General features: G+C 51.4%; 9 protein-coding genes across 9 annotated transcripts; 7 read left to right on the top strand and 2 right to left on the bottom strand.

Annotated features, from left to right (window-relative positions):
* Positions 1–430: 430 nt before the first annotated feature.
* On the top strand, positions 431–3,369 carry VFPPC_01397 (SH3 domain-containing protein; the record flags this gene model as incomplete). The annotated part of the gene is made up of 6 exons (XM_018281233.1): positions 431–473; positions 535–639; positions 706–992; positions 1,061–2,167; positions 2,227–3,133; positions 3,200–3,369. The coding sequence occupies 6 exons, from the start codon at positions 431–433 to the stop codon at positions 3,367–3,369; spliced, it is 2,619 nt and encodes an 872-aa protein (XP_018149839.1).
* An 826-nt stretch (positions 3,370–4,195) lies between these two features.
* VFPPC_15354 (tubulin-tyrosine ligase) lies at positions 4,196–5,469 on the top strand (the record flags this gene model as incomplete). Its single annotated transcript, XM_018293107.1, has 3 exons — positions 4,196–4,198; positions 4,264–4,448; positions 4,518–5,469. The coding sequence occupies 3 exons, from the start codon at positions 4,196–4,198 to the stop codon at positions 5,467–5,469; spliced, it is 1,140 nt and encodes a 379-aa protein (XP_018149838.1).
* A 1,873-nt stretch (positions 5,470–7,342) lies between these two features.
* Positions 7,343–9,215, top strand: VFPPC_15353 (beta-lactamase-type transpeptidase fold domain-containing protein; the record flags this gene model as incomplete). Its single annotated transcript, XM_018293106.1, has 4 exons — positions 7,343–8,363; positions 8,443–8,567; positions 8,623–8,799; positions 8,874–9,215. The coding sequence occupies 4 exons, from the start codon at positions 7,343–7,345 to the stop codon at positions 9,213–9,215; spliced, it is 1,665 nt and encodes a 554-aa protein (XP_018149837.1).
* A 1,090-nt stretch (positions 9,216–10,305) lies between these two features.
* Positions 10,306–11,979, top strand: VFPPC_01396 (penicillin-binding protein; the record flags this gene model as incomplete). Its single annotated transcript, XM_018281232.1, has 3 exons — positions 10,306–10,446; positions 10,500–11,488; positions 11,541–11,979. 3 exons carry the CDS (start codon positions 10,306–10,308, stop codon positions 11,977–11,979), a joined length of 1,569 nt encoding a protein of 522 aa, XP_018149836.1.
* Positions 11,980–12,798: 819 nt separating this feature from the next.
* On the top strand, positions 12,799–13,527 carry VFPPC_13071 (nuclear transport factor 2; the record flags this gene model as incomplete). The annotated part of the gene is made up of 6 exons (XM_018290848.1): positions 12,799–12,808; positions 12,898–12,915; positions 12,992–13,056; positions 13,119–13,190; positions 13,249–13,350; positions 13,414–13,527. The coding sequence occupies 6 exons, from the start codon at positions 12,799–12,801 to the stop codon at positions 13,525–13,527; spliced, it is 381 nt and encodes a 126-aa protein (XP_018149835.1).
* Positions 13,528–14,786: 1,259 nt separating this feature from the next.
* Positions 14,787–18,205, top strand: VFPPC_01395 (SNF2 family helicase/ATPase; the record flags this gene model as incomplete). The annotated part of the gene is made up of 2 exons (XM_018281231.1): positions 14,787–17,765; positions 17,867–18,205. The coding sequence occupies 2 exons, from the start codon at positions 14,787–14,789 to the stop codon at positions 18,203–18,205; spliced, it is 3,318 nt and encodes a 1,105-aa protein (XP_018149834.1).
* Positions 18,206–18,402: 197 nt separating this feature from the next.
* On the bottom strand, positions 18,403–20,676 carry VFPPC_13070 (class E vacuolar protein-sorting machinery protein HSE1; the record flags this gene model as incomplete). The annotated part of the gene is made up of 6 exons (XM_018290847.1): positions 18,403–19,067; positions 19,132–19,338; positions 19,393–19,465; positions 19,529–20,284; positions 20,381–20,541; positions 20,634–20,676. 6 exons carry the CDS (start codon positions 20,674–20,676, stop codon positions 18,403–18,405), a joined length of 1,905 nt encoding a protein of 634 aa, XP_018149833.1.
* A 1,802-nt stretch (positions 20,677–22,478) lies between these two features.
* VFPPC_01394 (autophagy protein Atg13) lies at positions 22,479–25,440 on the bottom strand (the record flags this gene model as incomplete). Its single annotated transcript, XM_018281230.1, has 3 exons — positions 22,479–24,965; positions 25,028–25,123; positions 25,204–25,440. The coding sequence occupies 3 exons, from the start codon at positions 25,438–25,440 to the stop codon at positions 22,479–22,481; spliced, it is 2,820 nt and encodes a 939-aa protein (XP_018149832.1).
* Positions 25,441–26,921: 1,481 nt separating this feature from the next.
* On the top strand, positions 26,922–27,206 carry VFPPC_15352 (hypothetical protein; the record flags this gene model as incomplete). Its single annotated transcript, XM_018293105.1, has 1 exon — positions 26,922–27,206. One exon carries the CDS (start codon positions 26,922–26,924, stop codon positions 27,204–27,206), a length of 285 nt encoding a protein of 94 aa, XP_018149831.1.
* Between the last annotated feature and the right edge of the window lie 156 nt (positions 27,207–27,362).

Raw genomic sequence — 27,362 nt, 5'->3', positions numbered from 1 at the left:
AGGAGACCGTACTTGATGCAACCAGAAGCGGATTTCGACGTCGAGCGGTGATTTGGTGGTGGGTTGTATAGCTGTCAGGCAGTGAGGACAAGGTGAGGTGTTGTACAGAATTGACTCCGGGAAAACGTCGGTAAGCTCTGCCGAGCCCTTGTAACAGGGGCACACGGAGAGCTTTGCAACCAGTTCATCACGTGAGGAGCTGACTGTTGCCCTGCCAACGGTTGGGGGCATATGCAGTCCAAACAACGCCCCAGTGACCTCTCACTCGTATCTTCGAGCACACGACACAAAGTGGCAGAAACGACCTATATCGTGTGGGTATTAATTACACCCGTCCAAATATCTTCAACCGAGCCTCTGATATATTTTATACCTGCCTGATTTTGTTTCTGTCAAATTTTACGAAACGTGGTCCCTTACGCCAGGCACAATGCCTGCTGCAACAGCCGAATCACCAGCGGTGGCGCTGTCCTGTGAGTGACCATATGATAGTAACTGCCAAGTTCCAACGGGTCTGACAAGTTTATGGTGCAGTTGCGAACAACTTCTGGGGAAAGGAAGATGCAGGAGTTGGGCCCCTTCTTGAGCGAATGCAAAGCGCAAAGACGACATGCGACGAGCTAAAGTCCTTCTATGGCGGTAAGAACCTTGAATAAAAAGCCATCTTGAACCACGCACTGATTTTTTTTTTTTTGCGCATTACAGCCCGTGCGTCCATTGAAGATGAATATGCTAGAAAGCTGCTTAACCTGTGCCGAAAATCCCTGGGCTCTCACGAGATGGGAACTTTGAAGACATCATTAGATACACTCCGAGGCGAGGTGGAATGCATGGCAAAACAGCACCAGAGTATTGCTGCCCAGATGAAGTCCGAATTGGAAGAGCCATTGGCTGCATTTGCCGGTGGCATGAAGGAAAGGCGGAAGATTGTCCAGAATACAGTGGAAAAGCTTCTGAAAACCAAAATCCAGCAGACACAACAAGTCAACAAGGTAGGCCACTGCGCCATGCACGTCAAAGTTGTAGCGGAATATACAGTGACTGACCTCATATTGTGCAGACCAGAGACAAGTATGAGCAAGAATGCCTGAAGATCAAGGGCTACCTAGCCCAAGGACATATGGTGATGGGGCAGGAAGAGCGTCGCAACAAGGCCAAATTGGAGAAGACACAAATCTCGTTGGCCACTGCAAACACAGAATACGAAAGTGCTGTCAAAATACTCGAAGAGACCACAGCTAGATGGAACAGAGAGTGGAAGGCCGCAGCCGACAAGTTCCAGGACCTGGAAGAGGAGCGTCTTGACTTTACGAAGAGCAGCCTGTGGACCTTTGCCAATGTTGCCTCGACTGTTTGCGTCAGCGATGACGCCTCATGCGAGAAGATTAGGCTCTCCCTGGAGAACATGGAAGTGGAAAGGGACATTATCCATTTCATCACAGAGAGAGGCACTGGTCAGGAAATCCCTGATCCGCCAAAATATATCAACTTCTGTCGGGGGGATATAAACGACAGCCAGTCCGAAGTTTCTGAGGATGAAAACTACTCCGTGGCGCAGTTTCCACGAAGCATCAACCCTGCTTTCCGCTCTTCCTCACCTCAGCCATCGACGTTCGAATCCCACCATGATCCAAACTCCATGCTGGCGAACAACTTGGCACACAGAGAGCCTCAGCAGTCAACTAGCCGTGAGGCAACCGTGACTCCTCAGAAGGCACACCCGCCAATGCGAAACTCGATGGAAGAGCATCGTCGCGGCGGACAGCAAGTACCACCTCAGTATGACGCGAATCAGCACGGTCCCCTGGCCTCGGTTCCCCATGACCCTTACCCCATGGATGGCATGACAATGTTATGCCGCACTGGGCCTCCTGGTCCGCCTTCAGATCGAAGTTCACAGCCACCGTCTGCTCGGCCGTCCAGCCGAGGATCTCACAGCGATTACTCCATTCCCACATCGATGTCGAGCGTGGAACCTCCTAGTGGACATGTCTCGCCTGTAAAACAAGAACCCATCGAAACTCGCAGCCCGGAGAAGCGAGTTCTCAAGAAGAAGAGTGGTTTCTTCCAGAACCATAGTCCATTCCGCCGCAAGAGCACCAAGGAGGCGCATCCTCCGTTGCAGAGCCGAAACACCTGGCATGTTGGAAACAGCAGAGGAGAACTTGTAAGTATCTATGGTAATTTATAGACATTAGTCTCGCGAAAGCTAATCACGGTTGATAGGAGCGCACGGCAAGCCCTGAGCCTATAGACGCCAATGCAAGTCTAGCTCTAGGTGTTGGGCAGAATGTCCTTCCAGTCACCACGCCTGATACTCGCCGAAGGCCAGGGCAAGGCCGCGAACAAGAAGTCGATCAGTCAGACCCCATAGCAATGGCCCTGGCAGAACTGAAAGACGTCAATTTGGGCAAGCAGTCATCAGTCAGGATGTCTGCAGACCACTATCATGGCATTGCTACTCCAGCTCCTGGAGCAGATCCCAGATCAGCCAGATCTGGCGGCCGTGAAGCACCACCATCATATAACAATCAGGCTCCAGTCTCCAGACTCGGCGTCCCCCCTCCCGCGGTTACTTCTAGAGCCATGAAGCAGGCCACCAAGAAGGTGACAGAACAGACAAGAGCTGTTTTTGGTGGTGCCGGTAACCATGGGACGTCACCAGCATCGCGACCTGCGACTCGTGGCAGCGACATGCCTCGAGCTACCTCACCAGCGCCGACTCGAAGTGCATCTCCCCAGCCTCGAATGAGCGGCGATTCACGTTATCGTTCGGCGTCTCCAAACCCGTATAGTGGACATCACCGAAATGGATCGCAAGTCAGCGTGTCTCAGCAGCGAGGATCAGACCAGGGGTACTACGGATCAGCCTCTCCCCACGGATCAACCAGGGGATCAATTCGGGGTGCTTCTCCAGCATCGTACAGAGGAGACTATAACCGGCCTCGCAGCAGCTATGGGGGCGGTTCTGATATGGCAGTCCAACTGGCACCGGCTGGAGATGATCGTTACGGTTCTCAGAGAGGCCGTGGTGCCGTTGACCTCTACGACGGAGGATCTCGACCCCGTAGTAAGAGTGTTGCTGACCCTTCTCGACAGTATACTAGAGATGGTAGACCAATTCTGCATTTTGGTAAGCCTTTGTCCATCAGTTCCTCAGCCTCACTTAAAGAATGCAGTTTGCTAACCATTTCGACAGCTCGTGCTCTGTATATGTACCAAGCCGCCATTCCCGAGGAACTTGGCTTTTCAAAGGGAGACTACCTTGCGGTCCTTCGTCACCAAGACGATGGCTGGTGGGAAGCTGAAGTTCACGGCGGCAACGGACGTGTTGGGCTGGTCCCCAGCAACTATCTTCAGCCATGCTAAAACTAACCCGTGATATAATGAATGTTGTACATAGCTATCAGGTCACGAAATGTATGACACGGAACTGCAAGCGGAGTGACGGGATATTGTATAAGCTCTGTGGAATTTGTGTTTTCAAGTCAGTGGAAGGTTTACGCTCGCTTTAAGAAACGGGAATAGTATATGTGGAATAATGCACATAGTTGAAGTTTTAAGTTTTAGATTGCAAATGAGTACTTGGTTATTTCACATCATCTGTCCATGCCTTTCACCGTGAAGTATTTGTGTAAATAGACAACTAATTGTTGACGGCCAACATAGTTTTCTAAGCACCGCTCATTATGCATAGGTGTAAATGAAGTGATATGGTCATTCATTTTTGTTCCTGTTTATTTACTTCCTATCTCTGTGCAGAACAAGCATACAGCCCGTGGTAAAAAGTATTTGCCTATATCTAAGTATACACTATTATAGCTCAATATGCCTTAGCACACAACACGATATGCGATACCTTTCCCTTGTTTAAATACATTTGAACCCCCGCTGTATTTGGCATTAGAAAGATGGGATGGAAGAAGAAGAGACCTCAATGTTGGTCAACCAACCTTGTTGAACATGGAAGACCACGGCGCCACTTACCCGTTTTAGCCACGCGCGTCATGAGTGCTGCACCCCAGCAACTCACTCAGTCTCGTACTGTTGGTCCACCAAAGCACATGTCAATATGCCCAGCTCAACAAACTGCCGCTGACAAGAGAGCTTTCGACGAAGAGCTTGTATTCTGCATCGCATCTGCCCTTAAGCTTCTTGGGCGCGCGGTTGCAAAAGAGCACTTGTCGCAATCAACATGGTGAGCCAAATTCTCCGTGGCATTTGCTGCTGTCGGCCCGTGACAGCTGACCGACCGACTTTCAGGAAACCCTCCAAGAGACTGCGCGTGTGATTACCTCGAAGCCAGCGCAGAGAGCTGCTGTCAATGTAGTGCTCCTGGTGTCGAGTGCAGTGACCTTGTTTGGTCTTGCGTCACTTGCGACGGCGCTATTCTTCCAGAACTTTGTGCCGGATCAGTTTATCACAACGCCTGTGTATCTCCAATACCAGTATGTCGCAGCCGTCGACTAGGGACTGTTGAATTGTGTCAGCGGAGGCTAATGTGGTTGGCAATGTAGATCAGGAGTAAATCCATACGGAGTCGCGCAACTTGTATACCCATCGCCCAAGTTACAGCAAGACTATGACGTTTCGGTAACGCTGTCCATGCCGCGATCGCCTCCGAATACGCAACGGGGAAACTTCATGGTGTCATTGCATCTGGTCAAGGACGATGAGAAGGGCTACAAGTCTGACGCGGGCGGACGCAAAGCCATCAACAGCCAAAAGTACCTCGAGACGCAAAAGGTGCTCTTCACGGCCCGGCGACCTGCCCTGATGCCATACGAAGATCCTATTCTTTCAGTGGCCAAGCGCGTGGTCTTTATGGCGTACTATATTCTATTCCCGCAGTCGCAGGCTCGCTCTTTGACAGTACAGCTTGCTGAGCGGGTAAGATTTGACAAGAGCGCATTGCAGCCCACTGCTGCGTTTGTGGAAATTGAAGCTGGACAGGATATACAAATCTACAGCACCGCATTGACGCTGACGGCACAGCTACGCGGACTACGGTGGTTAATGTTTCATTATCGACTTCTCACATATATGGCATTCACGTTCCTGTTCTGGGTGTGTGAGGTTTTATTTATGATTCTGGCGTGGGCCGTATGGACCGCCACGACAACACCGAAGGGGACGAAGGACAAAAGAGATGGCTTTACTGATGGTGAGGAGGACGAGACTAACGATGAGTATGATGACGACTCCGAACGCGCGGTTGGTTCTGGAGCAACTGGTAGGCAGACAGCGATAAAGAGAGAACCTGAGGTTAAGAGGGAGGACGACGACGAACCGGAGCGAGCAATCTCAGATATACCGTTGGCTGGCGCAGAGGCGGATGACGAAGAAGACTTTGACGACGATGGCAATGTAATCAGTGGGACTAGAAGTGATTCAGGAATTGGGACGAGTTTCAAGGAAGAACGGAGCGATAGCGTCCGACGACGAGCTTCTCGCAACATGATGGAATGAGTGACTGAGAGGAGGGAGGTAGTTTGTAAGGCTGGCATGATACCCTTGGATTTCTATTATAAAGTACGTATAGTTTCAGTATTGACTTGATGATGTACGATGTATTGCAGTCAACAGTGTCGCAGCGCATGTTTACAGGAAATATTTCAGAATGGAGTCGAGCAAAGTAAGTATGTGTGGCGCATTGTTGGCGGCAGATTCGAAAACAAATTATGATTCGATACTTGACAGTTCTCTAAATGTCGAGGTCAGAATCAGCATGTAAGCCATGACTTGGCTCGCGTGATTGGGAAACCAACGTGACCAATGGGACCAATCACAAGCTCGAATGCCGGTGAAAACGACGTCTTTTTGGTCACAGAGCAAAGCGGCAGGCTTAAAATGCTGACAATTTTTGGGGGAAAAGCTGCAGGGGTACATTCACATAAAAGAAGAGGCAAGTTATTGAAGGACTTGACATATCACAGGGAATGTATGCAGCCGAAGCTCTGAGGGCGGCTAGCTCGAGGGTAGCTGCATAGATGTCAATAGCAGCGGGCTCAAGTGTGAAGTGTGGGCATGGAAGCAAGTTCACTCAATGTTCCAGTCTTGTCCCCACCAAGCAAACAATAGCAAACGGATACAGCCGGAGGATGTCCGGATCAATGGAATGATCCGACTAGAATTTGCCAATGAACTTTGTGGGTTGGCCGGAGTCTGGCTTGGGGCTGCGGGAGCGAACATCAATTCAGCCATTGAGCCCCTCACCTCCCTTCTCAAGGCCGCTCAGGCTGATGAGGGGGCGGCAGGAGCTGCACTGGAGCCAGCGGGCAGGAAGAATCTGGTGCATGGCTGGTTTGGTGCGGGACCAGTTGACCAATTTGAAGTCGAAGTCGATCAAGGCGACTGACTGGAGCCGAATCTGTTTCACACTGGTTTGTACGGAGTAACTAGATGGGGTTCAATGTTAGTTCACGACTGAAGCTGTGTGGTTCAAGTTCGTGGACACTGATGAACCGATCAAACGGCGAATATTGTCATCGTTGAAAAAGGACCACACGAGCACCAGGCTATGATTAACAGCGCCAGCCCCTCCATGTTTGCCAAAGTAGCAAGTGCCCGCCTCCACTGCACTTCTGGGCGTTTGCGAACCGCTTTCTGGCATCAAGTCTGGTGGGACCTGGCACCTGGCACCTGGCACCTGGCACAGGACCTGGAAGTTTTAACCGTCACCCCCCCCAGCCCTCTGTTCGTGCTGTGCTCTAGTGGAGATCAACCCAGTGCCAGATTGTCCCCGGTGCTCAGCTGCCCTCAAGTGCTAGCTTCTTCTGTGCTTGCCTGTATGTCTGGTGATTGTGCCTGCTCTGGTTTCAGTCTGGTTGAATGTGTGGTCTCCTCTTGCCTTGTCCATTTGATCCATGTCAAAGTGACTTTGACTAGACTCCGGTCAGCCACTGTCCTGCAACCCGTTCTCCTCCAACCAGACCAGACAGTCGAACAGTCTTCATCGTCCTTCAAATCAATGCTGCCGCGATTGCTCACTTTTTCAGTGCAACCCTTTCCTCCGTTTCTCACGGCCTCGCACCTTGATCTGTCTTCTAAAATTCTCTAAACCACCGACCCCCGTTGCAAGTCCCGCTATCCAGTCTTCTCCTTTGCCAGCCTGGGGATGGGGCTAGGCGCTCAACGTCACCACTCGGTACATGTAATCTTCCAAGAGCTCCAACCTTGCAACCCTAAACGACTCCAAGCTCTCACCGTCTCCTCCCCGTGAGCCGCACCGCGCGACGACGACATCCAACGAACCACCATCCCGCCTCTGCCAGCTCTTCGCGACCTGTACATCTGGGAGAGACGCGTTGGTACTGCCCGCAGGCGGTGATCTTCCACCACCATGCCCTGTTTTAAGGGCATTGCGGTGAGCATTCACGCAAATGGCGCCCCACTGCCTGAATATGGCATGCAGAAGCAATCGAGAGTTTCTCGCATCAGCACTTATATTCCAGTGCCGCAACCGAACCTGACTGCAGACTCCAATAAGCCCGAGCCCGCCAAGTTTGCCATCTCCATCACCTTGTTGACTCCTAACCTTGCCATTCCATACTCGGCCCCCAAGGCCACCGACAGCAACCCGTACCCCAAACCTCAGTATGTCGGCAGCTTCCAACCCGGCTCTAGCAATGAGCGAGGCAAGTTTGGGGGCATAGTCAACCCGTATATTCCCATGACCAACTCCGAGAACGAGACGATTGCCGCTTACATTTACTTTGATGGCCGAGCCAAGGAAGAGGTAGCCACTCTGCTGCGGCCGGGCGAGGAGACATGGGTCAATAGCCGCTGGGTCCAGGTACCTGATGCCGAAGGTGGCGGATTGGCCGAACGAGAGTTTTTGTTCCGAGAAGTTGGCTTGGAGCGTTGGCTCAATGGGCTTGACCTGCAGGGTCACGATGTGGCCGAGAAGTTGGAGAAGCGCCGCCAAAAGTTTGAGAAGCGAAGACGGCGACAGACCCTGTTACAGGGAGCCCAAGTTGAGGCAGATCCGTCGGGTAACCACAAAGACACCTTGCGGTACGGTGCGGACGAAGGCTCACCAATCGAGGCGGTATTTGATTCTGATTCATGGTCTGATGATGACGATGAACCTCCCGAGGCTACGGGTCAAATCAAGGTGGCCATGTTCCGGGTTCTGGCTTCTGGTGAAATCAAAAAGGGCGAGTATTCACCTCAGTTCGATGCCCACGACGGCGATGATGATACTGGCAACAACGACAACGTCGGTGCCGATGTCGAACACACGACGAGTTTTGCCAAGCCCAAGACACTGGATCCCAAGACAATAAGCACTCAAACGGTTACGGGAATAGACGGCCCTGACAAGCCTTACGCAGTTTTCACTTTCTTCTACAGAGGCGATAGTAGGTCCTTCCCCAATTGCGATTTACGTTGTACGTTTGTTGTGGCACAGCTGACTCGTCCCTCCTTGTCTTTTATCAGGGCAATTGCAAAAAATTGGCGTTATGCAGTCTTCAAAGAATCCTCAAGCTACACCAGGTTCCGCCAAACGACGATCCGGTCAATTAGACTTCTCCAATCTGGGACCCCTCAAAGCGGGGGGTACGGTTGGTTTTTCGGCCATTCCGTGATCAGACGAACGAAACTACTCGACGACGAAAGGCCAGGAAGAAGAGCAATGGCAATATTGCAGTTGATAGTGACGATGACGACGACGACGATGACGAAAGCGATAATCTCACCAAGATGGACGACGATGACAAAGATGGCGAAGGGAAGCAAGCCTCAGAAGACTCAAAGTTTGGTGGTGAACTTGCAGATGGTGTCAACCGAATTCGCGTGAGTATTAGTGAATGATTCGTTAGTTTTGTATCTTTTACGAATGCTGTGTCACTAACAGAAATGAAAAACAGCTTAAGAGAGCGCATTCGGCCGATCCAGACAGTCAATCCACCCCTGAGACCTCTCAACGGGGCCAGGCCGAAGATAGTCCCACACCTCAGGGACCATTGAGTCTTCAACCGCCTGGCGCTGTGCAGGGCGTGAGTGATGTACCCCCCGAAGCGCTTGTTGGGAGCCCGTTGAAGAAGGCTCGCCCTAGCGTTGACATAACGAATACTGGGGAGAAGTTTGGCACAACACAGAGCCTAAGTGCGGCCCTCGATGCCGCTGTTTCTGGAACATCTGCGCCAACCACGACGTCTACGACCACGACGGCGCCGCCGCCTAAAGTGGACGAGGAGGAAGAGCTGTGAGCTGTTTGGTCTGGATACTTGGCGTGATTTTCACAGCTTTGTTTGCTTACTGAATGGCTCGTGATATATCCACTTCCATCCGGTGGTCGTTTTGCTCTTTGCAATGATTATAGTCCGGTGACACTAGCTGTTTTTCTTTTCACTCTTGGAACAAGACAATGGCATAGCACCGGCGTCGGCATAGATTTCGCAAACAAATGGACCACGAAGTATGAGGCATATCGAGGGAAGTTGGAATGGAGTATTGAGCTGAGTATATACAGTCGCTTAACTCGGGAGGATTGGGATTTGTTGCCCTTGGAACAAAAGGGACCTGATGGTTGGAAGTTGTTTGACCTAGCGAGTTGCGAGCGGCTGGTATTGCCCTGTCTTGCCACGCTCGATGGCGGGAGAGATTTGGGTACAGAAAATAAACACATAGGAACAAAATGCAAGCATATCTTGCCCAAGGGTATAGATGCATCTTTTATTATCTGACAGTGGGAGCTGGTGCATGTAAGCTAAGAGATCAGGGGGAGCTTTCGCTGAATGTCGACAAGTTGGCTTGCTGTGGTTAGAATGCCGCCGACAACCAGAGAGCCCGAGGAACTCATCTTACAATGAGTGACTACATTGTATTGAAGGAGTAGTTGTCACCTCAAATGACTGCTTCTCAACGGATGTTCGGAGTTGTCAATTACAAATTAGCCGCAAGTCGTGGTACCCTGTTGTATTACACGGATGTAATCCTTCAAAAGGTCTCCCCGCTGGCGTAAGAGTCATCGGCATCCACACTAACATTGTTACAACTAGGGTGTCAGCTAGACCCTGCAATGCAAGTAGCATGACTCAATCACCGTTGGACAATTGATATTATTGAGCGTCGAATCATGACTCGTTGTGTTTGATGCGCTGGCTATGCAAGCTAGTCATATGGAGCAACAGCCGACGTGTAGTGCGGGATTAGTAAAACTAACCGGTGCTTGTTGAAGATGACGGTGGGACTGCATTTGCTCAAGGAAGGTGGTCAAGTTAGCTCTTCTGAATGGATATATAAGTCTATGTCTGTCCATGTACTGATTTTCGTCTGGCAACTTCATCAGTATTCGCCATGGCCACTACTCAGGAAAAGACCCGTGCTGGGAACCCCCTCACAGAGGAATTCGCAGCCTTTGTGAAGGAGAAGTTGGAGAAGTGGAAAGTTCCGGGGATGTCGTTGGCCGTCATAGATGGGGAGGACGTTTACGCAGAGGTTCGCATTCACAATTCCAAGTTGTTTGGCACGGGATATTAACACTTGAATAGGGATATGGATATGCGACACTCCCAGATACGCCTGCCACGCCCGAAACAATCTGGTACTGCGCATCAACTACAAAGGCTCACACCGCGGCGGCGCTCTCCAAATTGATTCACGAGAAGAAGCATGATTCCCTGTCAAAGGGGTGGTCGACAACGCTGTCGTCCGTCCTTGGTGATGACTTTGTCCTGCAGGATGAGTGGGCTACGAACCACCTCACTCTTGAAGATGCTGTCAGCCATCGTACCGGTATGCCTAGGCATGATAAGTCCTCTGTGAGAGAAATCGACGGGAGGCAAGCCACGCCTAGGGATATTGTGCGCAACCTTCGCAATCTTCCTGTTACGACGGAGCCAAGAGTTTCGTTCTACTACTGTAATTTGATGTATGTGACGTTGTCGCATGTCGTCGAGACAGTTACGGGGAGTAAGTTGGGCAAGGTATTCAAGGAGCTGATCTGGGGTCCCTTGGACATGAAGTCCACGTACTTGGATTTGGAGGACGCGAAGAAAGCGGACGGTCATTTGGCGGATGGATATTACTGGGATAAAAAGAAGGAGGAGTATAAATGGATTGATTTTCTGGGTGTTGGGGAGGTCAGTGGTGCGGGGGGTACGTTTTCGACGGCTCTGGATTACGCGAAATGGGTGAAGTGCTTGCTGCATGAGACGGAGCCACTGTCCAAGGATGTTCATAAGGATATCAAGAAACCGAGGTCGATTGGGACGACGGCTCCGGGGGGCGGACTCGAGATTTCGTTGTACTCGCTGGGGTGGCAGAGGACGCTGTATAAGGGGCATGTTGTGTATACGCATGGCGGTGGGATGCATGCTTATGGGTGTGAGGTCTACTGGTTGCCGGATGCGAAGTTTGGTGTTGTTGCGTTTGGAAACACGGCGTTTACGTCGAATGCGGTTCAGGATGTTGTTATTTATCGCTTGATTGGGGATAAGCTTGGTATTCCGGAGGAGGAACGGTTTGACTTTGATACAACGTGAGTTTATTATTCTCCGTGAAACGGGAGACTTTGCTAAATAATTTCACAGGTGGGAGCAGAGGATCAAGGCAATTAGTGGCGAGATAGAGGATCCTGTCAAGGAGGCTTTCCCTAACCGTCCAGACACTGCGATTGCATCGTCCTTTACGACAAGCGAGCTTGTGGGATCGTACTATGATCCTGGGTACGGCACGATTACTTTCCGCGAGGAGTCTCATCCTGACAACCCGGATGAGAAGTCCCTCGTTGCTGATCGTCCGGAAATGACCTGGAAGTATCATGTCCGTCTACGACACGCGTTTGGGGATTACTGGGTCGTCGTGGTTACTACGCCTTGGAATCCTACCTTGTTCAATGAGTGTCTGCCGGGGGAGTTTAAGCGTGGCACCGATGGCAAGGTTGCTGCTTTGGAGATTGAGTGGGCGAGCCGTATGGGTGGCATGCATGAGGGCAAGGCCGTCTTTAAGAGGGTGGTTGAGAAGGAGTGAAGCGGTGTGGCCTGTTAAATTTTGTCTCGGTTAGCTAGTTTTCTTGGAAAAGGTTTGCTAAGTGAAGACGTGAAAATGGTGAAGAGTCAGACTGTTGAGCTTGATAAATTTGAAAATCAACATGGAAATTCAGTTGGCCGTTCTTAAGAAGTATGTGTCATCATGTAGAGGTATGCTGCCGGGAGAGCAATAAGGATGGGAGAATTAAAAGGAATTGGAAATTGGATTGACCTACCATTGAGCGCGTCAAAGATGTTGTGATAGCAATTGACTCTTGAAAATTGCATCAGGGAGTCAATTAGAATCTGCAGTCCATCTGACAAGCACCGACAAGCAATATCAAGCTGTTGTTGGGTTCATGTGCAGACATGAAAGAAAAGATAAAGAATCATCAGAAAAGCTCAAGGACTGAAGGAGCTGCAATTTTTCAAGGGGGCGGGATAGTCCGCTCCTCGGTTACATACACAACCCCGTTAAGCAAGCTCTGTCCCGCCATTTATGTGTCTGCCGGGTCATACATGTACTCATACTGTGGGAGCTCAGTGCTGAACAGCAGCACGTCAGCCTGCACGACATGCCCCGCCGCAGCAACATTTGAAGTGAGTCAAATCTGCAAATCTGCACTGTGCCCCTCAACCCCCACCACCGTCTGCTTGTCTGGTCCTTCTGGCTGGTATTGCTGTATTCACACTTTGGGCACATTTTGCGATCAGCCCAACCATCTTAGCTTCCTGAGCCTCCCCGATTCCCCTACCAGTTGCTCGTCTTTTGTATTTTCGTCTCTAGAAGCCGGCTTGCTTACCCGAACCATCCTTCAAAATGGCCAACAGTACGTTTCTCCCGTGTTGCTCGTCTTTTCTCGCGAGCAAAAAAAACCCGGACAACAAAGGGATTGTTGGCTAACCCACTCCTTTCTAGACTTTGAGGACGTTGCTAGTATGTGGTTTAATAGCAGGCTTAGACTGCGCGCTCTCGACTACTCTTCGCCTCCGAATCTGACCTTTCCGTGCAGAGCAATTCATTGAATTCTACTACAACACCTTCGACTCCGACCGCAAGGCGCTGTCCAGCCTTTACGTGAGCTATACATGCGCGAGTATAACAATGGCGGTCTGGCGCTAACTAGTACATGTTGATAGCGTGAGAACTCTATGCTCACCTTTGAGTCTGCCTCTTCTCTGGGAGCCAACAGCATCGTCGAGAAGCTTGCCGTATGCGACAATCCTCACAATAAATGAGCCTATAATATAGATGCTGACCACCACACAGGGTCTTCCCTTCCAGAAGGTCAAGCACCAGGTTTCCACACTCGATGCCCAACCCTCCAACGACAATGGCGGCATCATCATTCTCGTCACCGGTCAGCTCCTGGTATGAAATTGCTCCGCTGGGGACCAAAACGCACGCACAGCCTTCAACTAACACCAAACGCAGGTCGATGAGGAGCAGCGCCCCATGAACTACACTCAGTCATTCCAGCTCAGCCGTGATGCCACCAGCGGCCAGTATTACGTCTACAACGACATCTTCAAGCTGGTCTACGGTTAAATTTATCTCTGGGAATAAAAACGGAGTCGCCCGTCCGTGACATGATGTTATTGTTAGGCGGGGGAGCTGGCTTGCTTGGGAGGAATTCATGTCAGGAGCGACAAATGGTATGAGTATTTCGGGTTGGCTTACGATAAACCGTCTTCTCATGTTTTCTGGCTGTGGCCGCTTAGACCAACCGTAGAAGCAAGTTGCAACATATTCGACCAATCTACATGCGAAAGGAGCTTTACGTTAGCTTGTGGACGTTTTAATTCATGTGTGATAGCTGCCTGTCATATTGGAAATGCTTTCAATCGTCGAAGCAGATGAAGCCACTCAAGTAATGGCTTGATGTGCCATGCAGAGTGATCCTTGCCTGGGCTGCATGTTTGGATTGCTGGGCATACATGCGTCGGCAGACGTCTGCACCGAAATTGTCTATGTAGGGAGATGGCGTTATACAATCCAGGGGTTGAAGTCCCTATTCAGCCATGCATTATGTGCTTTCATCCCTCATGTTGTTTGCGCGTCTCGTCGAAAGTTGGTGGTACACGTTGATATGAAGAAACTTATGTTGGATGTTTTCATCGTAAAGAAAGAGACAAGTTGGAGAAAGCGTGTAAATTAGATAGAGTGTTGCTGTCTCAAACATCAATATGGGAATTAAGGCGATGATACAGCGAAATCAGGCATCCTCAAGGATATGAAGGATGTTGGTGTAACAAACATGACGGCCTGGCGTCTTGATGTTGGTAGTACGGTACTTGAGAAGTACATGAGGGGTAGCACAACGGAGTGACAAACCAGACGCCAAGTCACAGTGTTACACAGGGAGCAATTTCAATGTAATTTAAAGCTGACAAGAAGCACAAACAGAAATACAGTGGCGCTCAGGCTTCTGCATGATGCATGGCCAAGGCAGTCAACCGGTGTGATGCAGCGATGCAGGTTAAAGTATGAAGTACTTATTGACTCCGAATCCTATCACAGGTGGCACTGTGGGCCAATGTCGCTCTGGCGTTGGTCGCGGCTCTTTACGCGGCCATTGAGCACCAGACTCTCAGCTGGGCGCGCACAAGGATTCCACTTTGGCGGGCGGATACAAGGCGGGTACACGGCAGGTACAACGTTGCCGGGGCAATTATGTCATGGCGTCTTTTGCGCCCAACACCAAAGAAACATGACACAGGTGAACAATGGACCCTGCAAATGTTCATTGCCAGTGCACTTCTTCACCCACTCGCAGCTTTCCAAGTTGGCAACACAACGCGCCCCCCATGAGCGCCAACGACCGTCAGAAGCCGGGCGCAAGTTTTGCATTTAAACCCAGGAATAACATTGCCTCCTGGGAGAAGCCCGACTTTTCCAATTCATCCTCACAGCGCCCAGCACAGCAAAGTTCCACCAAGACATTTGCAGACAAACGTGGCGAGTCAGCGGTTGCGCTTCGAGAAATAGGCACCATGGTCAACGAACGACAGCCTCCTAGAGAGGATAAGCAGCCTGGTTCCAAGAGGGAACAGTCTCCAGACGATGTCGATGCGCTTTTTGACCGGTTGCAGCGCGGATTTGGATCCGTCAAGCCTCAGTATACACAAGGAGTCGATTTATTGAACCTTGGTGGGGGTACCAGTAGTGGTCACCCTTCCTTTGGACATCCTACGAAGATGGTTTCGTCTCGTAAGCAGAAGGCGGACATTTTCATTCACCAGAAGAATCGCCCTGAGCATCACCTCGGGGCTACCAGGATGTCTGGGCCTCGTCCCCCAGCGTATCAGGATCGCAAACCACCTCCGCTGCCCGTATTCAACAGCAATGGTCCATCAAAGCCGAGAACTACCTATGCCGATGAAGTATTCTACACCGACCCCACGAAAGCGAACGAAGATCTCAAAGCTTTGTTGGAGGGCGGCATGGAGGACGAGGAGGAAGAAGATGGAGACGACGCTGGTGCTTCACAGCCGTTACAGTCACAATCGCAAGGTTCACAGAGTCAGGAGCAGAGCCAAAGCGAAGGAACAACAACACCCCAGACACAAAAACCTAAGAAGGAGAGTCCTATCGGCCAAGATGGTACGGTCAAGGGCCTGAAAGTGAAGCTACTGCCGCATCAGGTCGAAGGTGTCGAGTGGATGAGAGGTCGCGAACTCGGGCCTGTAAAGCGAGGCAAGGTACCCAAGGGTGGGCTTCTTGCCGACGATATGGGCCTGGGAAAGACCCTGCAAAGTGTATCCCTCATCATCACAAACCCGAAGCCTCAGAAGGATGGCCCAGGATGGAAGAAACAATTTGAGGGACTGGAAAAGACGACACTGGTTGTTGCGCCTCTGGCTCTCATTAGACAGTGGGAGCATGAAATCAAGGACAAGGTTGAGAAGGCCCATGGTCTCAAAGTTCTTGTCCACCACGGGCCACAGAGAACCAAAGACTTTAAGCAAATGGCCCTGTATGATGTCGTAGTCACGACTTTTCAGATTCTGGTTTCTGAACACGGAAGCTCATCAGATGCCGAAAACGGGATCAAAGTGGGTTGCTTTGGACTTCGATGGTGGCGCGTCATCCTAGATGAGGCTCACACCATCAAGAACCGGAATGCCAAGGCTACAAAGGCGTGTTATGCCCTCCGTTCAGAGTATCGATGGTGCTTGTCAGGAACGCCAATGCAAAACAACCTCGACGAGCTTCAGTCGCTGGTCAAGTTCCTTCGCATCAGCCCTTACGACGACCTCAAACAGTGGAAAGAGCATATTGACAAACCCATGAAGAATGGCAAAGGTCACATTGCCATTCGTCGATTACACAGTCTTCTTCGTTGTTTCATGAAGAGACGGACAAAGGAGATTTTGAAGAAGGACGGTGCCTTGAACCCCGGTGGCAAACCAAGCGCTGCTGGTGAAGCTTCCACCACAGGATTCAAGCATACGGAGCGTAAGGTGGTTACCATCTCTGCCAAGCTGCCTCCCGCCGAACGGAAATTCTATGATCGTCTTGAGGCTCGCGCGGATAAGAGTATGGAAGCCATGATGCAAAATAAGCTAAGCTATGCAAACGCTTTTACTCTGTTGCTGAGGTTGCGCCAAGCCTGCAACCACCCCAAGTTGGTGGAAGGCAAACTCGAAAAGGACAAGGACGCTCTTTCTACGGGGTCTAGTCAAAAGTCTCAGGATCTTGATATGAATGCTGTTGCTGATATGTTCGCTGGCATGGGTATCGTTGAGAAAGCTTGCTTGGTGTGCGGCACAGCCTTGACCACAGATGACACAATACTGGGGCGAGAGCACTGTGCCGAATGTCACGACGATTTAGAGTACTTCAAAAGCCACGAGCAGTTGGAAGTAAAAAAGACGAAGAGATCACGAAGAAAGAAGAGCAAGAAAGTAAAGGGGAAGAAGCCAGCCAAAGCCAAGGTCGATGACGAAGAAGAGCCAAAACAACGAACGCGCAGGCCACGAAATAGAAATGCCATTATAGACAGTGATGACGAAGAAGACGAAGAAGACGAAGAGGGCAGCTGGCTTGTACCTGAAGGCGAGCGAGGCGATGTGCACCTAGGCAAAGCTGGCGGCGAAGAAGATGAGAATGCAGAAGGCGGCGGCGACTGGATTAGGTCAGAAGATTCAGACGACGACACCGTCGACGATACGGATTTGGATCAGAGCAACCTTGGCAGCTTTGTTGTTGACGACGAAACCGCCAAGAAGGAAGACGGGTATCAGTCTGTCGACGAAGCAGCCCAGGACGACTCTCTCTTGTCCGTGGATGCTCTCACCCAAGCAATGGCATCCCAAACTCTAGAGGACAAGCCAAAGCCCGCATCTCCACCCAACACCGGCTCTGCTTCCGACTCGGATGCAACAGAATCAGAATCAGAATCAGAATCAGAATCATACTCCTCCGACTCAGACGACTCAGACGACCAATTCATACGCCCCTCCAAAGACGCACCAGTCCTCGCATCCGCCAAAATCCGCCAAGTCTCCAAACTCCTCCACGCAGAAGCCCAATCCCACAAATTCATTGTCTTCTCCCAATTCACATCCATGCTCGACCTCGTCGAGCCGTTCCTCCAAAAAGACGACTTCAAATACGTCCGCTACGACGGCAGCATGAAGAACGACGACCGTGAAGAGAGCCTCCGTCGGCTACGGGAAGATCCATCCACGCGCATCCTCCTGTGTAGTCTTAAGTGCGGGAGTTTGGGGCTCAATCTCACTGCTGCCACGCGCGTTATTATCGTAGAACCGTTTTGGAATCCGGTACGTTTTTACCCCTTTCTGATTCCTATGTTTTTATAACCCATATATGATTTCTACTTTGTGTCTTTTCATGTATTTGTGTTTCATACTAACAGGCATAGTTTGTCGAGGAACAAGCGATCGATCGTGTGCACCGACTCACGCAGACAGTCGACGTGGTAGTCTATAAACTTACTGTTGCAGATACAGTCGAGGAGCGAATCATCGATCTGCAGAACCGGAAGCGCGAGCTGGCGGAGCAGGCTATCGAGGGTGGTGCGAAGAAGGAGGCCCTCAAGTTGGGAATCAATGAGATTATTGACCTGTTTAAACCGGGGCATCATCAGGAGCGTGCTCCGGGGCCCTTGGAGGATAGGAGGGGTGGTACTGCTGCTGGTGCTGGGGTGTTGAGGAGGAAGCCTGTTAGAGAGGAGAGTGCTGTTTTTGGGAGGAGGTGGTAGGTTGAAATTGCATCATGATGCTTGATTATGAGTATGATTTGAGCTGGTTTGGCATGATTGCTGGCATGGTAGGGTTGGCTTAGAGCTAGATGATATTTACTACGGCGTAATGGCACTGGTGTTTGTAGACAGACGTATCACATGATAGCGTGGTCAATACATAAGAATCAAATCAATTCACATATACTCCTACTACATTAATAAGGATTCCCACCCTGTCTGTAATAATCATTCGGCGAGGGCCCATCCCCAGGCGGCACATACGGCTTATACTGCGGCTGTGGGGGACGGGAATCAACTGGCGCCCCCTGGCTAGGTAATCCGTGACGAGCATCGTACGCCGCACCACCTGGCTGCAACGGCGCAGGGGACATTGAATTAGGCGGAGGGGGAGCTTGGCCTGTTGGTGCCGGCGGAGGAGCCTGGTCAGGCGGGTTGTACGACTGGTATTGTTGTTGTCCAAATGGCGCGGCGGTGGGATTGTGCGGTGCAATGGGGGAGTCGTACACCGAGGTGGCGAGTTCTTGGGCGCCGTATGTGCTTTGCGGTCGCTGCTGTTGCTGCTGCTGGTTGGGAACTTGGGCGTAGGGAGCGGCGTTTTGCGGAGGAGGTTGCTGGGGGTGAGAGTAGGGGGTGAAGGTCTGCGGTGGAGGTGACGATGGGTTTACGGCAGCTGGTTGCTTGCCGCCGGGGGGTCCGAGGCTCGGGGTATCGTCTCTTGGAGGGTATTGCTGGGGCGGTTGCTGAGGTTGAGACGGTGCGTGGGATGGAACCTCAGCTCCTGCAACGTAGAAGGGCGCGGGAGTGCCTTGAGGTTGGAAGTTGTTTGGTGGCGGAGAGCTAGCTTGGTAGTGGGGGTGGTCTGGTGAGGAAGTGTCAGTGTAAAGTTCATGATGTAGGTTTTCAAGGTCGTAGGGAATACATACCTGCGGGAGGAGCTTGGTTGTAGTAAGGATCTTGTGGAGGTGGCTGTCCCTGATATCCGCCGGCAGGATAACCCTGGGCAGGAGGACCGGGACGCATAGCATATTGCTGATAGTTGGGCTGAGGAGGATGAGACATGGACGACTCCAATAGGGCTTCGTAGTCTCGTCGAGCCTTGATGAACTTTTCGTTGAGCTGGGTGAAGTCGTCTATGATGTTGTTAGCGCTGCAGAGTGGTCACAATTGGATATTGAACTACACACCCTTCTTTTGCGAGTACTTTTCAATAAGCTTAATGAGCTTCGGCCGAATCGCCAACGTCTGGTGGTATAGCTTCTGCATTCACGTTAGCATGCTGTTAAACCACCAACATATCCACTACTGACTGGGGAAACGTACCGAAATCTCCTCATTGTCCTCCTCACGAGGCGCCGTGTTCGACGCACTCAACAAGGTAAGCAGTTTCTCCACGTTCTTAATCTCCGCAAACACCTCCGCCTCCATCTGTGCCTCTCTCTGCAGCTCATCCGGGGTAGGATCCGTCAGCTTTTCCACATAGTTGAGTGGGAAGATGCCAGTCTTTCCCTTGAGAGAACCTCGCCACCAGTCCTTGTAGACACTTTCCAGCACAGCAATAACATCGCCCTTTTTGAACTCGAGCTCACCAGCCTCAGACGGCACAAAGTCGTACAGAGCTCGCACTCTGCTCACAGTCGCGGCCGTGGTGCCAGCCGGGACTGCCGGAGCCGGGGAGGATGATTGCTGATTGCCAGTGCCGCTCTGGTTGCTGGGACCGGCCTGTGCCGTTGTCTTCTTGCGCTCCTCGTCCTGCAAGCTGAGTTTCAAGGCCATCTGGAGTTCGTCATCCTCCTTTTGTCTATCCGCTTCTGTGAGACCCTGCTTCTGCGGCGCGCTGGGTGCCTGCAAGGTAGGGTTTGTCTGCTTGAGGCGGAAGTAGGCGTCGTTCATGATTCCCAGTTCGGCGTCCCTGCTAAACATGTCGGTCCACTCCTTCATCTTCTCGAGGATCTTGGCCTTGACTTGGGAATGGGTGTTTCGGTCATTTGCCAGCTTGAGAAGGGCGTCGGTAAAGGCTCGACTAGACACTTCGCGGTGCATGGGTTTGCCGCAGTTCTGGCATAGAGCGTGTGCAAGCTGTTGGGTGGGTGCATCGTCAGGTTAGCAAGCTACCCCTCGTGTCACATCGTACTTGTCCGTCCGGGTCTTGGGGACAGAATTAAGAAATCATACCTCCAAAGTGTACAGCTGTACATTCGCATTCCGATGTGCAAGACGTTTAATCATGCTCTGAACAGCCTCCTTGGGTCCGCTGGTATCGCTGGTGACCTTGTCGCACACCTCGATGATGGCGCCCCAGTCTTCCGAAGTGAGGTTCTCGTCGGTCGCCTTGGCTGTGAGGAGAAGAGCATCTGTTAGCTTCAAAGAGTCGGGGAAAATATTCACAGGCATCATCCATGTGCCATATATCTCGCATGAAGCTTACCGACGACATCGTCAAACGGCCCGGCCGCTTGCGCTCGAAACATGGCAGCAGACAGCGACTGCTTGGCTATGACGTTGCGAGGCACCTATTGCCTGGTCGGTTCGGTGGTTGGTGAAGCTCAGCTCAGTGCCGCCTCGCACCTGCGCGGGAGGTAAAAGGGAGAGTTCGGCGGCCGGTTTGGTATACGGATGCGATAGCTGGCGTAGTAGTAAGGGAAACGGTAATTATTCGAGTCGGTGTTGTGGAAGGTGTAGCTCGAAAGGTGGTGGAGAGAGGTTGAGGCGAGATCGAACAGATGTTGGCTTTAGTATGGAGACTGTGATGAGAGTGGCACTGGTTCATGTAGGAGCGGACCAGGACAGGCAGCGTAAGTTGGCCTTAGCACTGGACCGGTCAGCTCTGCTCTGGTATCACTTTAGGCTTCGGAGGGATCAAATGAGGCGGCACTCGCTCATGCCTCTCATTGACTGTGTGTCCGCAGCTGCATCAATATGGCTGTGGCTGGTGACTCTCGTAATAATACAATACTAATCAACTTTGCCAACATTAAATTGACCACCTTTCCTCCTCATCACAATGGGCCATGCTACAGCCCCAAATGTTTGCACTTTGAACCACCAGACGTCTTCGTCACTTTTGCCATCGATATGCCCCATCCTTGTCCTACCTCGTCATCCATCCACCTGCTTGTTTTCCTCCAGCCAGCCTTGCCTAGCCACTTCAGCACTTGGTAGAGGGGCGACTCAGCCTCAGCCCAACATGAGCTTTCCCTCAAAGTCCCTCCCAGGCTCTACGGAGTAGACCCGTCATCCTTCAAGACCCATTACGTGGTTGCCACGCGCCACTCCACACAAGCATACCCCATCCGGTTCCCATACCCTCTTACATCCATTCACCCATCCATGCATACTTGATGTGCATGCCAGCTATAAATGTTTCTTATAGACTCTCACCGACCTGTGCCGCGCAAGACCACACGATTACTTACTACTTTCTCAGCTGCCGCGTACGTCAATACCTCGAGCCTGAGGGTCGAGTACCCCGTCCATGATACATACCTAGGTAGGTACCCAGGTATCTAGGTACAGTGGGGGGTAGAAAGTATTTAAACAAAGGAAATATATCGCATACCGCGTTGTATGCCAAGGCGCATTGAGGTGTGTTAGTCTATACTTGGATATGGGCAAGTACATTTAACCACAGACTGTATATACCTAGGTAGATAAGTTTGCACAAGCGTCCTCAGTCTTCACATGCTTCCACCGGCCACACATGATTCAACATATTCGTCTTCATAACATATGTATACTAGTTCCCATGTCCAATATCTTCAGACCACAAACTATTTAACAGCACATGCCCAAAAAATATTCTACCCAGTCTTCATACACACTTGATGCTTGACATTCTCATTGACCTGACCATGCCATATCAATGGGCCGCACCGCAAAATTTGTACTTCATTGTTCAACAAAACTCCCGTCATATTCCATTCTGTACTGTACCGTTTCCCCCCGACCTGCATCGTACCGAGGACACACCGCCCTAAAGTGAAAAATGCTTGGAAAATGCATATACCTATATGCCACCACAGCCTAAAAACGCCAAAGAAACCATGAAGCGCAGCACATCAACAGTAAAACCCAGCATTGAATGCACCAACATACCTTAAGTACGTATGCAGTGCCTATGTAGTGCCTCCATATTGGAGCATTGTTCTTTTGTCAATAAAGCAATGTCAATGCCTCTGCTGCGCCCTTATATCCAAAAATCAACAATATGTGCTTCTGTTTCATGCAGATGCAAAAGTGGATGCGATCCAGTTGGTCAATAAAACCCTTCTTTTTACCACCCTCTTCGTGTTGTACCCCTTGGCTCAAATGCTCCCCGTTCACTGCTTGCGTTGCCTCCTCCACGTCCTTCTTCCAGGCTACGTCTGCCTTGCGCGTCCATTTCCGATAGGTCGAATACAAGCGGCTCCTCGCCAACCGACTCATCATCTGCCCGCCCTAACCGGCTGAGTGATCCAGTAAAGCTACCCCGTGATGATTGCGGTGGTGTTGCTTTGGAAGCTGCCCCCATGCCCGCATATCGTCGTCTTGGGAATGGTGACCCCGACTGAGCACTTGAAGGTATCAACCCATCCGGGAGATTGTCGTCATTGGAGCCACGTTGCATAACATCCGATGTCGACGCATCTGACGGCTGAATCTCGGCTGCCGGTTGCAGGCTACTTGTGATGCCCTCACCACCTGCCGACTCTTCCTCCATTTGCATCTGTCGGCCCAGTAAGATGCTCATGGTAGGGGGTTCTCTGTCGTCAGCTCCAAGACTGATGCTGCGATGCGCGCCAGCAAATGCCAAGTCTGTGTCGTCATCCTCAACCATTGCCCGAGTCTGTTGAGCTGCGGAGCTTGAGCGCCTTTGATACGAACCCAGGCGTGGCGACAATGGTATATCAATAGCAGTTGTACCCTCCTGCGTAATGGTACTTTCTCTGCTTGGTTCTGGTACTGTAGGTTCTTGCCGGCGGCCACCTCTAGATGATATTCTTCCGGTAGCAGTGTAGTCGATTATTGAGTTCTCGCTTAACCGAGATGGAATCGCGGGCGTATGGGGTGTGTGGGGGGACACGGGCTTGCCAGGAGAAGAGGAGGCAGACATGGAAGCCGGGGCAACCATGCCAGGAACGCTTGTTAGTTGCCGGCTTGAGGAGCTGGAAGACCGTTGCATTTGCATTGACGAGGTCATGGACTCTGTCAGTGCGTTATTCGAGTCTCGCATCAAGTGAAACTTGGACAGCTGGGCCACCGTTCGATTCGTCGCCGATTCACCACGTTTGGCCGGCTCAAAGCTCTTGAGAGTTTTACGGCTATCCAGAGCTTTCAAAAAGTCCGAGATATCATCCTCCTCCACGTGTAATGATCCAGAACTACCTCCAGTTTCCGCCAGTAAACCTGACCCCGGTTGTGCTACCGAAGAGGCGAGGCTCTGTCGTCCGCTACTATTTTGTTCGTCGTCACCGGCTCGGCCCAAGGACGGACGCCCTCGTCGATGCGTGAAACTGCTGCTATAACGGCCGGTGGACGCTGGACGAGGCGAACCAACCGTTGGTGTTTCAACAGACGTGGAGGGTGGCCCGCCACGAAGGGAGGCGGGCATCCCTGCCGTCAGTGAACTTCTGCTGCGAGGTTGTGAGCTTACTGGGAAGCTGACAGGGCGTGTTTGTGAGTGTGCATATGAAGGAGATTCGGGCTCCAAATGTCGTGGAACCGGTGATCCGGAGAGGGATCCAGCTTTAAAGGGTTGGAACGATATTGAAGTCCGCCTGCTTGAGCTCTCACCGGGCCGACTGGTAACCGGACGAGGTGCTGGCACTCGACTTGAAATGGGCATGGAACTAGGGGCGACTTCAACACCAGTGTTTGTTGGGAAAGATGAAGGCGGAGAGCTAGTATCTGAGCCAGGGGGTTTGACGGATCTCAGTGCTGATAGGGGGCTTGTTCCCAGTGGGCCATCACCGTGGAATGTTGACAAGCTGCCATAGGTTTGGTGAAGGTCGCTCAGTGCAGTGCCACGACGATGGTCACGGAGTGACCCAACTTCTGCAATCTGACCATGCGGTCGGTCAGTCCTCTGGGGAACTGAAGGTTTGAAGAAATTCTCATCAACTCCCATAAAGCGAGAACTTAGTAATGACTCGGCATCGTCAATGCGGAAGCTGCAGTCATTGCGATATGTGACGGCTGTGCTAAGTCGCCCAACGGGTACATCAAGATCCCCAAACACATATTCAGTAACAGGGTCCCGTCGACCATCGATTGGCTGCTTCAGTAAATCCGTAGCTAACCTGCCTGGCTCGCTTGTACGAATACGGCATCGGGGAGTGAGGGCAGGATGCGAAGACTTTGCTGGACCTTGGCTGGCGAATTTCCAAGCTGGCAGGAGCTTGGTTGTGATGAACAGAGATCGAAAGAAGACAATAGCCTTCTTGTAGATTGTGGGCAGGATTGGACCAAAGTCCTCGGTGGGAACAGTTCCGGTTGTCTTCAGATCGATACGCCATCGCTCGAGTATGACTTCTGCATTTCTTGATGTTGGGGCAGTGTGATAACTGCCACTTGAGGATTCGGATGAGTTTAGTTGTTCCATTACATCCCAACGCTTGCCTTCGTCATCAAGAATGACAAGACTTTGGCTCTCTTTGAGGCTGGACGTATCCAGATAAACCTCAATTATTAAAGGTGGTGGGTGATGTTCCAAGCTTCCGCATGTTTTCCAAATCTTGAGATCGTCTCTGAAGTCGTCTAATTCGTCCGTCTCTATTTGAAACTGTGGCGAAGGGGAATATCAGCAAAAGATTCGGCATTGTATCCCACCATCAGATTCCTTACCCATTTATTCGTCTTCCTCTGTCCGTTTGCATTACGTGTAGGCTTCACTCTCATTCTGGACTCGAGAATCAGAACGGCGGCTTTGTTGAAGAAGTTCTGGCAATGCATCGTTAGCTACTAGCGGTTCCCTTAGGAGATGCGTAGGCATAGGCATGGGCCACATGCAAAGCACATACCTGGACGATCTGATCCAGCTTCTTGATGGAATCCGCCGGAGGACCCATGGTAGGATGATTTTCTACGGTCGGGGATGACACGGGATCTCTCCCAGAGACATTGGAGCCGGCTCGTTGGCGGTTGTTTTGTGCGGCATCTCTGGTGGTGTTGGATCGGATCTGGCTGATTTGGTTGATCTGCGGCGATGACGCTGGCGATACGGACAGCCTGGGCGGCTGTCTCGCCTGCTGATGCATGACTGCGGTGCACTCGAGCTATGAGCAGCCTGGCTACAGATGAAAAGGAAAGCCAGATAGCGAGCACCGATGCTAGGGGATGGAGGTGAATCGATTAGGAACGGGTCGTGGCATCAGGATGATACTCTTCCATGGTCAATGACTGTCGGTGGTGCAACAAAGACGGCAGGACTGTAGTATGAACGATAAGAGGTGACGGCACCGGCAGCCGACGATATGGGGAAGAATGACGCCGCTGATTCTGCGCCCGTCTTTCAGGTCGGTGATGAATGGATGGGGAGGAGACGGACGATAAGCTGCCTTGGTAAGTTGATGACAAGAGAGATGCAGGTCTTCAGTCTGAGCACAGTCTGGTAGTTCAAGGACGGACGGGACAAGGGCCGCGGGACGAAGCCTGAGCGATAGTCGCACCGATCCCAAGGACAAGCACAGGCACAAACACGAGTACCAGCACGAGACGAGGTCTGGGACTAGGACTGGGACGGACTGTGACTGGGACTGTGACATGGACATGGAGCTCACATCAATCCACACCCCACAAGGCAGTTGACAAGCCGGGGTTGGTCAGTGGTCTGTGATGGACGATCCGCAATTAATGTCTGGGTTTGGTCGAAGTGGATGGAGTCTTGGTCTGGTCCAGTGTGAGGCTGATAAGCCGCTAGTGGGAGCTCGTGAGGGCAGATAGCAGATATGGCCAACGATAGGGTGCAGAGATGGCCAGATGAATTTAATCAAGCCAAGTACAAGACAGCCATGCAAATGATAGAAGAAAAAGAAGAATATTCGAGCACACTGATGAAGCAAAAGATGGCCGGCCACCAGACGAAATAATGATGGACTTCAAAAGGGGATGCCCGTGCCCCTGTTCTGGTGTGGTGCACCTCAAGACGCAGATGGACACAGATGGACCGCAGATGCAGGCGCAGGACCTCTCAAGTGCTCTTTCCCTTGCTGGTCGATGTCGCTGGTCGGTCACTCGTCCACGACAGCCACAGATTCCCAAGGGTCCATTTGCTGTCCTGTCCTCGTGACGACCACCAGACGAGAGAGTCCACAAGTTTGAACGACTCAAGTTCCAAGTCCCTTTCGTCATCAGCCACGTCCATTTACTGTCTCGAGTCGGGCAATACACCGGCAATAAGCTAATCGAGAGACACAATTCGACAATCTCGGCAATGGCACCTAGAAATTGGAATCTGGTTCATTCCTTCCCTGCTTGCTACTGCGGATTCCCGATCACAAGCAATACTCGACTTTAGAGAACTTTGACACAAAAGCACACCATCTGGCTTCAGTGTTCGTTGTGGCCACGCGGACAGCCTTAGCATTGAAGACACTAGAGACGAACCAGCCAAGTTTCACGTCCATGTGTGTCCTCGAGTCCTAGTCTTGAAACAACCCATCAACAGATGAACTTTGAGTCTGCCTGTCCCTCCACTATCTTGTAGCTCACGACATTTACCAAGCCAAGACTCTCACTCATGCGCATTCTCCATCGCATGGCACTCATTACCCCCAATAGGCACCTCAATTTCCTACCTCTTCACCTTCATGCATCATATTCTCACTGCACATCCCATTTCCCCACGACTAATGTCCTCCGTGCAAGTGGAACCCTCAAACACCATCCGGTTGGTACATGGCGACAACCACGACTCTCCCTCTCCCTCTCCCTCTCACGCAACCAACTCCATGTCCATCAAATGGCAACATCCCAACTCACAATGCAGCAACGTCCGTGCCGTCCACCAACCCTGACTCACTGACGCCTTCAACCACAAACACTCCAATGGCTCAAGCCTCTCTGCCAAAAAAAAAAAAAAAAAAAAAAAATTAAAAATACCCAGCCATGGACCCTTCAACTCTTCCCCACCTTCAGACCTGCCTGCCTGTTTCCCCAGCCAGGCTGCCTCACCACGTCA

The sequence above is a fragment of the Pochonia chlamydosporia genome, chromosome 1 (genome assembly GCF_001653235.2).
Source record: "Pochonia chlamydosporia 170 chromosome 1, whole genome shotgun sequence".
In the NCBI taxonomy this organism is placed as follows: Eukaryota; Fungi; Ascomycota; class Sordariomycetes; order Hypocreales; family Clavicipitaceae; genus Pochonia; species Pochonia chlamydosporia.
Note: the sequence above shows the minus strand (reverse complement) of the source record. Positions and strands in the feature narration are given on the sequence as shown.